The sequence below is a fragment of the Tupaia chinensis genome, unplaced genomic scaffold (genome assembly GCF_000334495.1).
Source record: "Tupaia chinensis unplaced genomic scaffold, TupChi_1.0 Scaffold000081_1, whole genome shotgun sequence".
Lineage (NCBI taxonomy): Eukaryota > Metazoa > Chordata > Mammalia > Scandentia > Tupaiidae > Tupaia > Tupaia belangeri.
The window spans coordinates 3,974,408-3,988,272 of record NW_006159542.1 but is presented as its reverse complement, the minus strand read 5'-3'; the positions used below and the strand labels follow the sequence as shown (position 1 = coordinate 3,988,272).

The 13,865-nt window shown below is 47.5% G+C and overlaps 1 protein-coding gene across 1 annotated transcript in view; it reads left to right on the top strand.

The window, feature by feature from the left end:
- SLC46A2 (solute carrier family 46 member 2) overlaps positions 1–13,548 on the top strand; it is a 13,847-nt gene extending 299 nt beyond the window's left edge. Inside the window, exons 2-5 of the mRNA XM_006142747.2 lie at positions 29–1,277; positions 2,672–2,755; positions 3,159–3,315; positions 12,700–13,548. Of these exons, the coding sequence (XP_006142809.2) occupies positions 149–1,277; positions 2,672–2,755; positions 3,159–3,315; positions 12,700–12,727 (1,398 nt within the window). The 5' untranslated portion in view covers positions 29–148 and the 3' untranslated portion in view covers positions 12,728–13,548. The remainder of the gene's footprint in view (positions 1–28; positions 1,278–2,671; positions 2,756–3,158; positions 3,316–12,699) is intronic.
- Positions 13,549–13,865: the final 317 nt, after the last annotated feature.

The window sequence follows — 13,865 nt, the reverse complement described above, 5'->3', positions numbered from 1 at the left end:
CTTGCGCGCGGCGCCGCGGCTCGGCTGGGTTCGCCGCTCTCGTGAGCGCACGGGGACGCCCGGCGCACACTCGCGCTCTCCCACTGCGCCGGACCCTCTCCGGCCGCTGCCGTCACCAAACTCCTGTATCCTCCACCGGAGAAGTCACATGGGCCCCGAGGTCACCTGCCCGTGGAGGGGCCGCTTGCCTCGCTTCCAAGTGAGGACCTGGATCGAGCCCGTGGTGGCCTCGACCCAGGTGGCCGCTTCCCTGTACGACGCGGGGCTGCTCCTGGTGGTGAAGGCGTCTTTCGGAGCCGGGGGCCCCTCCAACCACAGCGCCAACCCATCGCCCCGCGGCGCTCTAGAGGACGAACAGCAGAAGGCCATCTCCAATTTCTACATCATCTATAACCTCGTGGTGGGCCTGACGCCCCTGCTGTCGGCCTACGGGCTGGGCTGGCTCAGCGACCGCTACCACCGCAAGATCTCCATCTGCGTGTCTCTGCTGGGCTTCCTGCTCTCGCGCCTCGGGCTGCTGCTCAAGGTGCTGCTAGACTGGCCGGTGGAGGTGCTGTATGGGGCGGCGGCGCTGAACGGACTGTGCGGTGGCTTCTCTGCCTTCTGGTCTGGGGTCATGGCGCTAGGGTCCCTGGGCTCCTCCGAGGGCCGCCGCTCTGTGCGCCTCATCCTTATTGACCTGATTCTGGGCTTGGCGGGGTTCTGCGGGAGCATGGCCTCCGGGCATCTCTTTAATCAGATGGCCGGGCACTCTGGGCAAGGCCTGGTGCTGACGGCCTGCAGCGTGAGCTGTGCGGCATTTGCCCTTTTCTACAGCCTCTTTGTGCTGAAAGTCCCAGAGTCGGTAGCTAGTCCCAGCAAGGACCTTCCCGCTGTGGACACAGTGTCCGGCACCATCGGCACATACCGCACCCTGGATCCTGATCAGCTGGATAAGCAGACTGCAGCGGGGTACACTTCATCTCCTGGAAAAACCAAGCCCCCAATATACATCATAGCCCTGCTTTTTGTGGGTGCCATCGTCTATGACGTTGCAGTGGTGGGCACAGTGGACGTGATGCCCCTTTTTGTGCTGAGGGAGCCTCTCAGCTGGAACCAAGTGCAGTTGGGCTATGGTATGGCTGCAGGGTATACCATCTTCATCACCAGCTTCCTGGGAGTCCTGGTTTTCTCCCGCTGCTTCCAGGACACCACCATGATCACCATCGGGATGGTCTCCTTTGGGTCCGGAGCCCTCCTCTTAGTGTTTGTGAAACAGACATACATGTTCTACATTGGTGAGTCTGGCATTCTGGGGAGGCAGGGCATCACTGGCTCTCACATGATGGGGCTGACACCAGGGATGCTGTGGTCTTGGTGTTCCAGCTCAGTACTGGGAATTGAACCTGCTACCAGGGAGGCACAGGGAGGCAGGGTTATGGCACTGAGTTTATCTGTACTGTTACATGTTATCTGTATTGCTGATTGAAATGTTAGCAGACTGGTTTCCAGGGTCTAGGAGGCCAAGGAGGTGAAGTCAGTGGTGTTGGCCTAAGTAGTGGAGTCTTCAGAAGGGCCTTGAATGGAAGAGATGGGGTTGAGTTTCTTCTCCTCAGCTCTTTCTTTTTAAAGAATGATTTATTTCTCACATTATTATGATCATTATTTAATTTGCTATAGGATACATGCGCTCCCCAAAGAGAGAAGGAGAGAGAGAAAGTGAGAAAGCAAGCTGCCAGGTCCAGGACTCAAACCACAGTTGAATATGTGGGAGTCCAGCACCATAACCACCACGCCATCTGCGGCCCCTCTTCTCAAGTTTCCATCTGAGGTCACAGGTCAACCACCACAGCAGAAAGCTCTAGACTGGTGCTCCTACAGAACTTTCTACAGCGGTGGAAATGATCTGTCTCCCTTCTATCCTCCTGCTAGCCACTGAGCACCTGAGAAGTGACTAGTACAACTAAAGAGCCGAATTTTAAATTTTATTTCATTTCAGTTAATTGGGTTCAGCACACAGAGCTAGTGGCTGGTGTCTGGAAAGAACAACTCTGGATGGTTACCAGAAGTTGTCCCTTGGCTGGATCACACACGTCAGAAAAACACCTAACAAAATGGCAAGGTTACCTCCAGCCAGTATGCACATATCACATGCACAGACCAGGATGCGTGCCCCTGAGCCATGCCCTCCCACCACCTCTATCCTGAGCCCTCCAGCACCACACACACACACATTCACACACATCTGGATAACCAGTAGAGCTCAAGGGGTATGGAACATCTGTGTTAGTGGGACACATTTTGGCAGGTGGCCAAAGCTCCTGGGACCTTGTCCCACGGTGTTCGTGAATGTCAGGGACAGGCACTTCTCTCCTGGGAAGCAAGCAGGGAGACTCTGTGTTTTGGTGGCAGCTCCACTTCTCTAGAAACCACACTGGGCCAAGTGTGACATCCGTCACCATGTCACCTGTGCCCAGCTGCTTGCAGCATACACAACTCTATCTGAGCTCAGCAGGGTCAGGGTCCAGCCCAGAGAGGGCGCTAGTTTGCAGCAGACAAGTGACTTCTTCCAGGTCAGACCGCATATGGATATGGAGAGTGGGGGTCCTGATGAGGCTTTGATTTATTCTCATTTCCTCCTTAGCCAAGGCTGGGCTACAGTGAGGCCTGTTCTTGTGTGATCTCTTCACAGCTCGAGCCGTCATGCTGTTCGCTCTCATCCCCATCACGACCATCCGGTCAGCCATGTCGAAACTCATAAAGGGCTCTTCTTATGGTGAGTGAAAGGAATCTCTCTGGGATTTTCCTTCCAGGCTGTTTCAGAACTGCTCAGCAGGCAGAAGGCACTTGAGAGAGTTGCAGAATATCTAGAAGCACACTGAATATTCTGAATATTCTAGAAGCACACTGGCTTCTATCCAGGGTACAGGGAGTGAAAACAGGAGGGTGAGAAAGACTGAGAAGGTCAGAAGCCACAAAGAGAAAATGCTATTATTTACAGGTTTCAGGAAGACCCAGATAGATGGAGGTAGGAGTCATGGTGAATTGTGCCCTGAAGACTGAGAGAGAGTCCTCGGAAGAGGAAGGGACCCCTAAAGCTCCCCAAGAGACTCCCCTAGTAGGGAACGACACTTGCTCTCACACCAGCTACATCGGGGTAACCTCTGTCTCTTCCACAGGAAAGGTGTTTGTCATACTGCAGCTGTCCCTGGCTTTGACCGGGGTGGTGACCTCCACAGTGTATAACAATATCTATCAGCTCACCATGGACAAGTTCGTGGGCACCTGCTTCGCTCTCTCCTCCTTTCTCTCCTTTCTGGCCATCGTCCCAATCAGGTAAGAAGAGAACCATGACTGCTGTTTGGACTGGAGCCCTGGTGCTCAGGTCAAGGGACGCTGGCCCAGCTCCAGCCCACTGTCACAGCACGATTTATTTTCAGCATTTAGGCTGTGGCTTCTACGTAAGCTCTCACAAAGAAAAAGTCCTCCTGTTCCCCCGATCTAATAATCTGGCTATTTGGGAATTTCCCCAAAATACAAGTAATGAATAGAAGGCCCCTACTAACTGGCTCATTTCCTGGCAGTTTTGCAATGACCATTTATTTGGAGCTTCATGAACTTCCTTATAATCAGAAGCTGGGATTAGAACTCTCTTAAACCATTTGTTTGTTTAACTTCCTGTGCGTGAAAGCCTTCGTTCCTCCTTCAGCCTATAATTGTTTGTAAAGTTTATTTTATTCATGAGAGAGAGCATGTGCATATGCATGAGAAAAACAGGCAGACACTGGGTCTCATCATGCCCTGATCCCCTTGCCCCAGCCCTCCAGCTCACCAGGATCTTGAGTACACACGCCCTGCGTGTTTTCAGAGTGACTTAGAATCTGAACCAGCGGTCGGCCATGTGGCTTCCAGCACTGCAGTTCAATGGGCATTGCTGGTATCACCCAGGCCAGACCCAGGATATGAGTCTTTTCTTTGTGCCCTCAAAGGGTTATGTGCTTAGGGCTGCGGAAATTTCCTGGCTACTGGATCATGTGAACTCTCTAGAGGACCTTGGGCAACTCCCTTCTCTGAAAGAATCATCTCATTGTAAAGTAAAAGCACTCTGTTTGGGAGATAACAGCGGGGAGGAAGGCTGGAGAACTGCAGAAGAAGCATGCTGGTCCCACAATAAGAGCTCAGGCCTAAGTATCGACAGTAGAAAATGTCATGGAATACTTCGGCCCTCCCTGTCTGATAGAAATGCCAAGAAATGCAAACCACACATATGATCTTAAATTTTTTTCTAGTAAATTTTTTTCACATTTAAAAACATTACTGGGACAAGTGATAGGCCAGCCCTGTAGCAGTGGTTAAGTGCTGTGCATAGGAAACCAGATCTCATATGGCCAACCCCAGTTTGAGTCCCAGTGGCTTAAAAAACATGGTGGGCTGGGGCCAGCAGGTGGCAGGTGGTTAAGGCACTGGAATTCCCACAAGGCCAATTGCGGTTCGAGTCCCGGACCTGGTGGCTTGCTTTCTCACTCACCCTCGGTCTTTCTTTGGCAAAACTCATGTGAAAAAATAATAAATAAATGAATACATTAATTTCAAAAAAAACATGGTGGGCACAAATGTGTGCGTGCCCAAAGTCCTGACATGATGGGGACGTGGAGGAAAAAAGAAGGCCCCTACTAACTGGCTCATTTCCTGGCAGTTTTGCAATGACCATTTATTTGGAGCTTCATGAACTTCCTTATAATCAGAAGCTGGGATTAGAACTCTCTTAAACCATTTGTTTGTTTAACTTCCTGTGCGTGAAAGCCTTCGTTCCTCCTTCAGCCTATAATTGTTTGTAAAGTTTATTTTATTCATGAGAGAGAGCATGTGCATATGCATGAGAAAAACAGGCAGACACTGGGTCTCATCATGCCCTGATCCCCTTGCCCCAGCCCTCCAGCTCACCAGGATCTTGAGTACACACGCCCTGCGTGTTTTCAGAGTGACTTAGAATCTGAACCAGCGGTCGGCCATGTGGCTTCCAGCACTGCAGTTCAATGGGCATTGCTGGTATCACCCAGGCCAGACCCAGGATATGAGTCTTTTCTTTGTGCCCTCAAAGGGTTATGTGCTTAGGGCTGCGGAAATTTCCTGGCTACTGGATCATGTGAACTCTCTAGAGGACCTTGGGCAACTCCCTTCTCTGAAAGAATCATCTCATTGTAAAGTAAAAGCACTCTGTTTGGGAGATAACAGCGGGGAGGAAGGCTGGAGAACTGCAGAAGAAGCATGCTGGTCCCACAATAAGAGCTCAGGCCTAAGTATCGACAGTAGAAAATGTCATGGAATACTTCGGCCCTCCCTGTCTGATAGAAATGCCAAGAAATGCAAACCACACATATGATCTTAAATTTTTTTCTAGTAAATTTTTTTCACATTTAAAAACATTACTGGGACAAGTGATAGGCCAGCCCTGTAGCAGTGGTTAAGTGCTGTGCATAGGAAACCAGATCTCATATGGCCAACCCCAGTTTGAGTCCCAGTGGCTTAAAAAACATGGTGGGCTGGGGCCAGCAGGTGGCAGGTGGTTAAGGCACTGGAATTCCCACAAGGCCAATTGCGGTTCGAGTCCCGGACCTGGTGGCTTGCTTTCTCACTCACCCTCGGTCTTTCTTTGGCAAAACTCATGTGAAAAAATAATAAATAAATGAATACATTAATTTCAAAAAAAACATGGTGGGCACAAATGTGTGCGTGCCCAAAGTCCTGACATGATGGGGACGTGGAGGAAAAAAGGATTGTGATGTGAACATACCCCTCTGGGGAGAATGCTTTCTCCATTTCTCTCTCTCTCTCTCTCTAGCACGTACACATGCCTCTGGCAGTTAGAAAAAATTTAAAAATTAAACATAAAATAAATAAAACCATTCAAACAGAGTGACAGATGAAGTTGATTTTTAAACATTTGCTATCTAAAATATCATCTCAATAGGTAATCAATTTACAAAATTAACCAATGAGATAATTTACCTTTCTAAAAACTTAGTCTTTGAAATCTGGTCTGTATTTTAAGCTGAGAGTCCATTGCAATTTGGCCACATTTCAAGTGTTCCATAGCTGCACGAGGCTGGGGGCTCCTATACTGAACATCACAGGGTTAGACTGTGAGGCCCTTTTCCCTGCTGTGAGGTTCTCTCATGCTGGTTTCAGTGTCGCCAGAGCAGAATGGAACATCCATGAGGGGACATTGAAAAGTTCATAGAAAAAGAGAATTAAAATGCAAGCTTATTTTGATGTAAAAATATTTCAAATTCAGGTCAGCCCTGTGGCTTGGTGAGAGCCAGATTCCTCATGGCCCACTGCACAGTTCAAATCCCAAGAGTGGCGAAATGGAAGAGAAAGGATTAAAACATGATCACACTCCATTTTGGGGATTGCTTTCTCCATCTCTCTGTCTGTCTTTCTGTCTGTCTGTCTCTCTCTCTCGCTCAGTTTTTGGAGAGCACATGCACTCTCTGGCAACTTAAATTTTTTTTTCAATTTGGGGCCAGCAAGTGACATGGCGTTTAAGGGCGCTGGACTCCCACATGGCTGACCATAGTTCTAGTCCTGGACATGGTGGCTTGCTTTCTCACTTTCTCTCTCTCTCTCACTCTGTCCCTCTAAATAAATAAATTAATAAAGTTAAATAAAATAATTCTTTTAAAAAATTTCCAATTCACACATAGTTTCTTTCATATAAATTTTTCATGAACTTTCTTTTAATAGTACACTCTAGAAGCCAGTGTGACTTTTTCTTTATCTCTTTTAAAGTTTATTTATTTCATGAGTAAGAGAGACAGAGAGAGAGAGAGAGAAGCACTCCTCAATAGTCTTGCCACCACATTCCACTCCTAGCATCAGCCAGCTTTAATTATTATTTTTTTAAGAATTGTTTTAGGGACCAGCAGTTAGCGTAATGGCTATATCGCTGAACTCCCATGTAATTGACCATGGTTCAAGTTCCGGACCCCGTGGCTTAAGATTCACGCCGGGTGCATGTGTATGCGTACCCAAGATCCCGAGAGGAGAATGGAGAATAAGGGATTGTGGCATGGCCATCCCCTCGGGGTGGGGGTGGGGGGGTGATTTCTCGCTTTCTGTCTGTCTGTCTCTGTCTTTCTGGCGAGCGCACGCACCCTATAGCAAAAACTTCTCCCCCCCCCCAAAAAAAAGGATTGTTTTATCTGTTATTATTACTTTTTAATTTGACCAGAGAGGCAGAAGAAGGGAAAGTAAGAAAGCAAGCCACCAGGCCTAGGACTCGAAACACGGTTGGCCATATGAGAGTCCAGTGCCGCAGCTACCACGCCACCTGCCAGCCCCCAACCAGCCTTAATTATTGATAGCTCCTGTCCTAGGAGGCTCAGCCTTCTATACAGACAGGGACCCCTATTATAATGTGATGTGAAAAAAACAAAAAGGGCGTAATCACTGTCCCTTTCCAATCTACCTTTTTTTTTAAGTTAAATTTATTTCTTCCATGAGTGAGAGTGAGAGAGACAAGAACAGACAGTATCCCCAACAAGGTTTTGACGCCATGACCCACCCCTAACATCAGTCAGCCCTGGATCGTGGGCATGTGTGTGCCCAGCGTACTCAGGGGGGTCTCCGGATGCGAACCCAGAGCCTTCCCATGTGGGTCAGCCTTGTACTGCACCACATTTTACCACCATGCTACCATCCAGCTCCCACCATGAACTTTTAGAAGACCCCACACACACACATGATGAATAATACACACAACAACGGTCCAAGGGATTCGATATAAGTTTGCAATTTGAAGGGACCTGCCTGGTACGATAGCACAGGAGACCTTTACATATCAGTAATGGTGGTATTACAGGCCGCAGAGGGGAAAATGATTAAAGGCAAGTTGGGGAGTTTTCTCCACTTTATTTCATAATCGAAATAGTTTTACCTTAGCACATGGAAGCTGGTTACTTCCTGCTGCTTACACAGGTTCTCTCAGCTGTTGGGTCCTAACATCCTATTTTTCTCAATTATGAAATAAAGTTAAAGATCAAAAGAAAACAAGTGTTCCTAGTTAACGTGTATCATAAAGATATAAACTGACCAGCGAAAGCAATGAAGAAATCCAACAGTTGGTTCCTTTCTGCAGTCTTGTCTGCTTTGTGTATGTCCCAATAGGGTTCTTTACTTTCCTAACAGATTCTAGGGCACGTGGAGCAGGTGTGCTGCCCTTGACCTCTCACCCCAATGCACGTGGGCTCAGCTATACATTCGGGCATGGTATCTTAGGTAGCTGTGCGGGGTCTTCGTGGTCTTCCATGACAGAAGCAGGGAGCGAATCTTGACGCAAGGAAACAACTGATGGAGTACTCAAGTGGAGTACTCAGTTGACCTTTGGACAATATAGGTTTGAACTGTGTAAGTCTCTACTTTTTTAATACCCAGAAGGTACATGAGCTCACGGGAGAGATGGAGACAGAGAGAGAGAGAGTGAGAGAAAGCATCCCCCCCAATGGGATATGATCATGCCACAATCCCTTCTCCTCCCTTTCTTCATCCTGTGGGGATTCGGGGCACACATGCACAAGTGCCTAGTGTGTTTTTCAAGTCACCAGGACAGGATTTGAACCATGATAGGCCATGTGGGATCTGGAGCCTTTGACCACTAGCCCACCAGGCTGGCCCATGCAGGTCCACTTACATGTGGACTTTTTTCCCAAATAAATACTGTAAATGTATTTTCTTTTCCTGGTGAGTAACACTTTCTTTTCTCTAGCTTGCTTTTTTTGTAAGAGTACAGTAAATAATACATACAACACACCAAATATGTATTGATCGATGTTTATGTTATCTGTAAGGCTTTCTGTCAACAGTAGGCTGTTACTTGTTAGGTTTTTGGGGGTTTTTTTTGGAGAGATTTTCGCTATAGGGCGCGCGCTCGCCAGACAGACAGAGAGAGACAGAGAGACAGAAAGCGAGAAATCACCCCCCAGGGGGGATGGTCACGCTGCAATCCCTTTTCCTCCATTCTCCTCTCGGGATCTTGGGCACACACGCACACGCACCCAGCGTGAGTTTTAAGCCACCGGGTCCGGGACGCGAACCGCGGTCGACTACGTGGGAATCCAGCGACATAGCCATTACGCTAACTGCTGGTTCCCACTTGTTAGGTTTTTGGAGTCAAAAGGTATACAAAGATTTTTGATTGTGAGGGTGTCTCCCTAGCCCCCATGTTGTCCAAGGGCAGTGAATGCTGTTTCCGTCTGTCATGGACATTTAGCCATAGACAGACACATGCTCAAACAAAACCAAATTCTCTGTAGGTTGGAATCATTGGGAAAATATTTTAAGTTATTGCTGTCAGGACTCCACCCCCAGCAATTCTGGTTCAGTTGATCTGGGGTATGGCGTGGGCACAGGGATTTTTTTTAAGTTTTTCAGGTGATTTCAAATGTACAAGCCAGATCGAGAAACTCTGGCGTAAAGGGAGTGTTTCCTTAGCTTTCCCTTCACGAAATTACTAAGTAAATGAAATCTTGAAAAATTCTTAGAGCTATAAGAGGCCAGGTTGTTCCATTAATCACGAAGTGGGAGCAACAGGAAAGACCAGTAAAGCTTCCTAACCACAGAAAGAAAAGCTGCATTCCAATGACATAGAAGCCCAGGACAGCAAATCACAGCAGGGGAGGACTTGGAGGCTGAGACAGAAGAATTGCAACATAGGGCAAGACCCTGTCTTTAAAAACTAAAGGGAATGGGGCCAGCAGATGGCATGATGGTGAAGGTGCTGAACTCCCATACGGTCAACTGGGGTTTGAGTCCCAGACCTGATGACTTGCTTTCTCATTTTCCCTCTCTCTCTTTTTTTAAAAAATTATTTTATTCAATTTCATTTATTCATTCATTCATTTTAATTTGACCAGAGAGACACACAGAGAGACAGAGAGACAGGGTCGGCCATGTGGGAGTGTCCAGCGTCTTAACCACCACGCCACTTGCCGGTCTCCTCCCTCTCTTTCTGTCTCTCTCTGGTCAAATTAAAATAATAATTAAAATGATAAATTAAATTAAATAATTATTTTAAAAATATAAATAAAGAGAATACTCTCATCTTCCCAGCCCAACTCAAAGCCTAGACACAGTGGTGCAGGCCTGTAACCCTAGCGACTCTGGAGGCTGAGGCAGGAGGATTGCAACATGGAGAGACTCTGTTTTTTTTTTTTTTTTTTTGGAGAGGTTTTCGCTATAGGGCGCGTGCGCTCGCCAGACAGAGAGACAGAGAGACAGAAAGCAAGAAATCACCCCCCAGGGGGGATGGTCACGCCGCAATCCCTTCTCCTCCATTCTCCTCTCAGGATCTTGGGCACGCACGCACACGTGCCCGGCATGAGTTTTAAGCCAGTCGAACCGCGGTCGACTACGTGGGAGTCCAGCGACATAGCCATTACGCTAACTGCTGGTCCCGAGAGACTCTGTCTTAAAAAAATACAGGGAATGATCTCTTCTTCTCCTATGTATTAGTATTCTATCTATAAGTTTTCTATCAATTAGTATTCTTTCCTTTTTTAATGCTAATAATAGTGACACTTCAACAGTCCTTACTGTGTGCCATCCATTACTTTATCAGAAAACAAAAACAAAAATAGAGGCTCAAATGTACTACCTAAGTTGCTGACAGATATCCAGTAATGCCCAGCTAGTAAGTAGTAGAGATGGGATTTGAACCCAGGCAGTCTTTCTTATCCACTACATGGCATTGCTTTTCAGAGAAGTCACTGGTGGCCGGGTGCTGCCTCTTCCACCTAATGTAGAGAGCTCACTCCACTGCTTGACTGCCCCCTTCACCAGAACCAACACGTGACTCCAAAGCCTGTTTGCATGTCCTGTCTCTTATCTCACCTCCCATTCGCTGAGGACAGAGGCCATGGCTTTGGCTCACCTGTATCTTCGGCGTCCAGCACAGAGTCTCGTATATTACAAGTACTCACAAAGCATTTGCTGACGGAGTGGATGCTCTGTGAGAAGACTGAGACACCTCCCCACGGCACTGCTGAGAGCTGTGCTCTCCCAGTCCCAGAGCCACCTGCGGGCTGCCCGTGAAGTCAGGCGCTGGCTGCTGCCATGTGCTGTTCTGTAGCGCCCACAGTGCAGTTGGAGCTGCAAGCCCTGTGCTGGCTGGCTCCAAGTCTGGGCTTAAACCCAAGACATCTCAGGGAAAGCTTGGTGGAAACTTCCCAACACTGATTTTCCACCTTCCATGAGCCTGGAGCCCTGCAGAGAAGGATACTTACTGTACCTACAACAAAACTCACAGTTTTACAAGGCTGGGTTTAAGCTACACCCCATCAGCAGTTCCAGGAGCTGTATATCCACCAAGAAGAGCTGTGCCGAGAACACCTGAGAATTCTGAAGCTCAAATGGATGAGAAAATGGACCTGCCAAAGGTCCAAGACTTCAATTCAGAGCTCCTAACTGGCATATATTACTCTCCCTTTCTTTTTTTAAAAAATAATTGCTAGAGGACACATGCAGTCACCAAAGAGGGAGAGAGAGAAAGAGAGGGAGAAAGCACCCCACGATGCAGTGTGATCATGCCATAGTTCCTCCATTTCTCCCTCCTGTTGGGATTTTCAGTTCTTTTCAAGCCACCAGGTCTGGGATTCAAACTGTGCACTGGCCATGTGGGACCCAGCTGCCTTAAACACTAGGCCACAGGCCGGCCCGCTATGCATCTACTATCCATATCTTTACAAACAGTTTAAAATAATGTCATGTTGGTTTATAGAAGACAGAAAGGAGCTAGGGAAAGGCAGAGGATGAGGGAGCTGATTCTGCTTGAGATCTGCAAAGGTCAGTTTGATCTTGAGATATACATGGGAGTTCGTTATCAACCAGGAGTGAGACAGAGATTCCAGGAAAAGGGGGAACAGAGATGCAAAGGGCTCACCATGGAATGGGAAGTGAGGAGACCAGTCCCGGGCTGGAGCAAACCTGGAGGGAGAGAAGTTTCCTCTGTACTCAGCACAGTAGCCTCTGCCATGATGAGTGAACCCTCTCAGTCTATCAGTGATAAAAAGGAGGCTAGAGGGCCAGCAGGTGGCGTGGGGGTTAAGGTGCTGTCTCTCACATGGCCAGTGGCTTGGTTTGAGTCTTGGACCTGGCTGTTTGAAAATCACATGGGGTTCATGTGCATGTGTGCCCCAAATCCCTAGATAAGACTGGAGGAGAAGGGATTGTGACAGGGCCATCTCTCCTGGGAGTGATTTCTCATTTTCTCTTTGTCTCTGGTGAATGCATGTGCCTTATATGTCAATATCTATCTATCTATCTATCTATCTATCTATCTATCTATCTATCTATCTATCTATCAATATATTGTTTTAAAGGAAGGCCCAAATATCTATCTATCTATCTATCTATCTATCTATCTATCTATCTATCTATCTATATATAAAATAAAACTCACGTGAGGCACGTGTGCATGTATGCCCAAAATCCAAGAGGAGAATGGAGGAGAAGGGACTGCAGCATGGCCATCCCCCTTAGGGGTGATTTCTCACTTTCTGTCTGTCTCTCCAGTGAGCACATGTGCTCTATAGCAAAAATCTCCTCAAAAAAAATTATTTTTAAGGAGATTGGAGACCTCCCTATGTCGGTAGAAAGGAGAAAATACACCCTTTGTCCCATGCAGGCTGCTCTCTTATAATCCTCCATTGTAAATTTTTACAGCATCGTGGCCTATAAACAAGCCCGGTAGTCATAATATGGAGACTTCATGGAGAAACGGTGGTGCTGACCTGCAGAAGCTGAAAACACCAGCAATGGCTGAGCCCCCTTGAAGACAGAAGGAAGAACTACTGGACTGAAGCCATCCACTGCCCAAGAAACCCACATTCCAGCCAGAGTTGGCCTCAGGATGACCTGCTCAGGCGCAGGGTCTCTAGTGGGTAGGAAAGAGCACTTTTCTGGTGATGGGAACCTTTCTCAGCTTGTAGACACTGCTGTTAGGCGGAGGTGAGGTTCTACAGCAGCAGAGCACGGCCCTGCATGCACACAGCCCACCCCGGCATTGCAAGGGGCCTAACTCCAGGTGCAGACCACTAGCTCCCTTCTTCCAAGGCTGCCTTGAGGGCTCCAAGGACTGACTAGTACCCTGGGTGCTGTGCTGGAATCCCATGGGAGAAGTCAGACCTGAAGGGATTGTGGCAGGGATGTTTGTAAGAACTGCAGTCATGTTGTATAAACAATGCTATCTTTTACATTAAAATAAAACCTTGAAAAAAAGTTAGTACTCATTCCCGAGGCCTCACTAGCTGTGAACACTGGGAAGAGCGATGGCGCCCAGGCTTTGGTTTCAGGGTAGTGTTGTAATTGTTGCTTTTAAGAAGCAAACTGCAAAGGACTTTCTTCAATGAATCGGTCAAATGAGTACTTTCAGTAATACTTCCCAAAGTGGGTGGTGGGAAGAGAGAGGAGATGTATAATGATCCATTTAACATTGAGGCTTATTTTTATAGCCCACTTTACTGACATAAATAAAAGTGGATTCGCTTTCTAATAAAATCACCATTCATAGTATGAGTGTGTGAATCATTCTTTCCTAGGTCAGACTCCCTCTGTAACTACAGACCTGACAACTTATAGTGGGACCAAACTCAAAGCTAGAGAATGCATTCAAATCCTAGGGCATGCAGGCTCAGAGAATTTGAATTTCTAATCCTCCTACAGGGAATGAACAGAATTTCACTGCCCATCTACTCAAGTCCCAGGTGCTGAGATCCAGCAAGAATGAGACCTGACTGCTCCTGTCCTACCAGAGCATATAATCTAGCAAATGTAACAGAACAGCAAGCAGTGGTGTTTCCTAGACTGAATGCTAGCACATAACCTAGTTT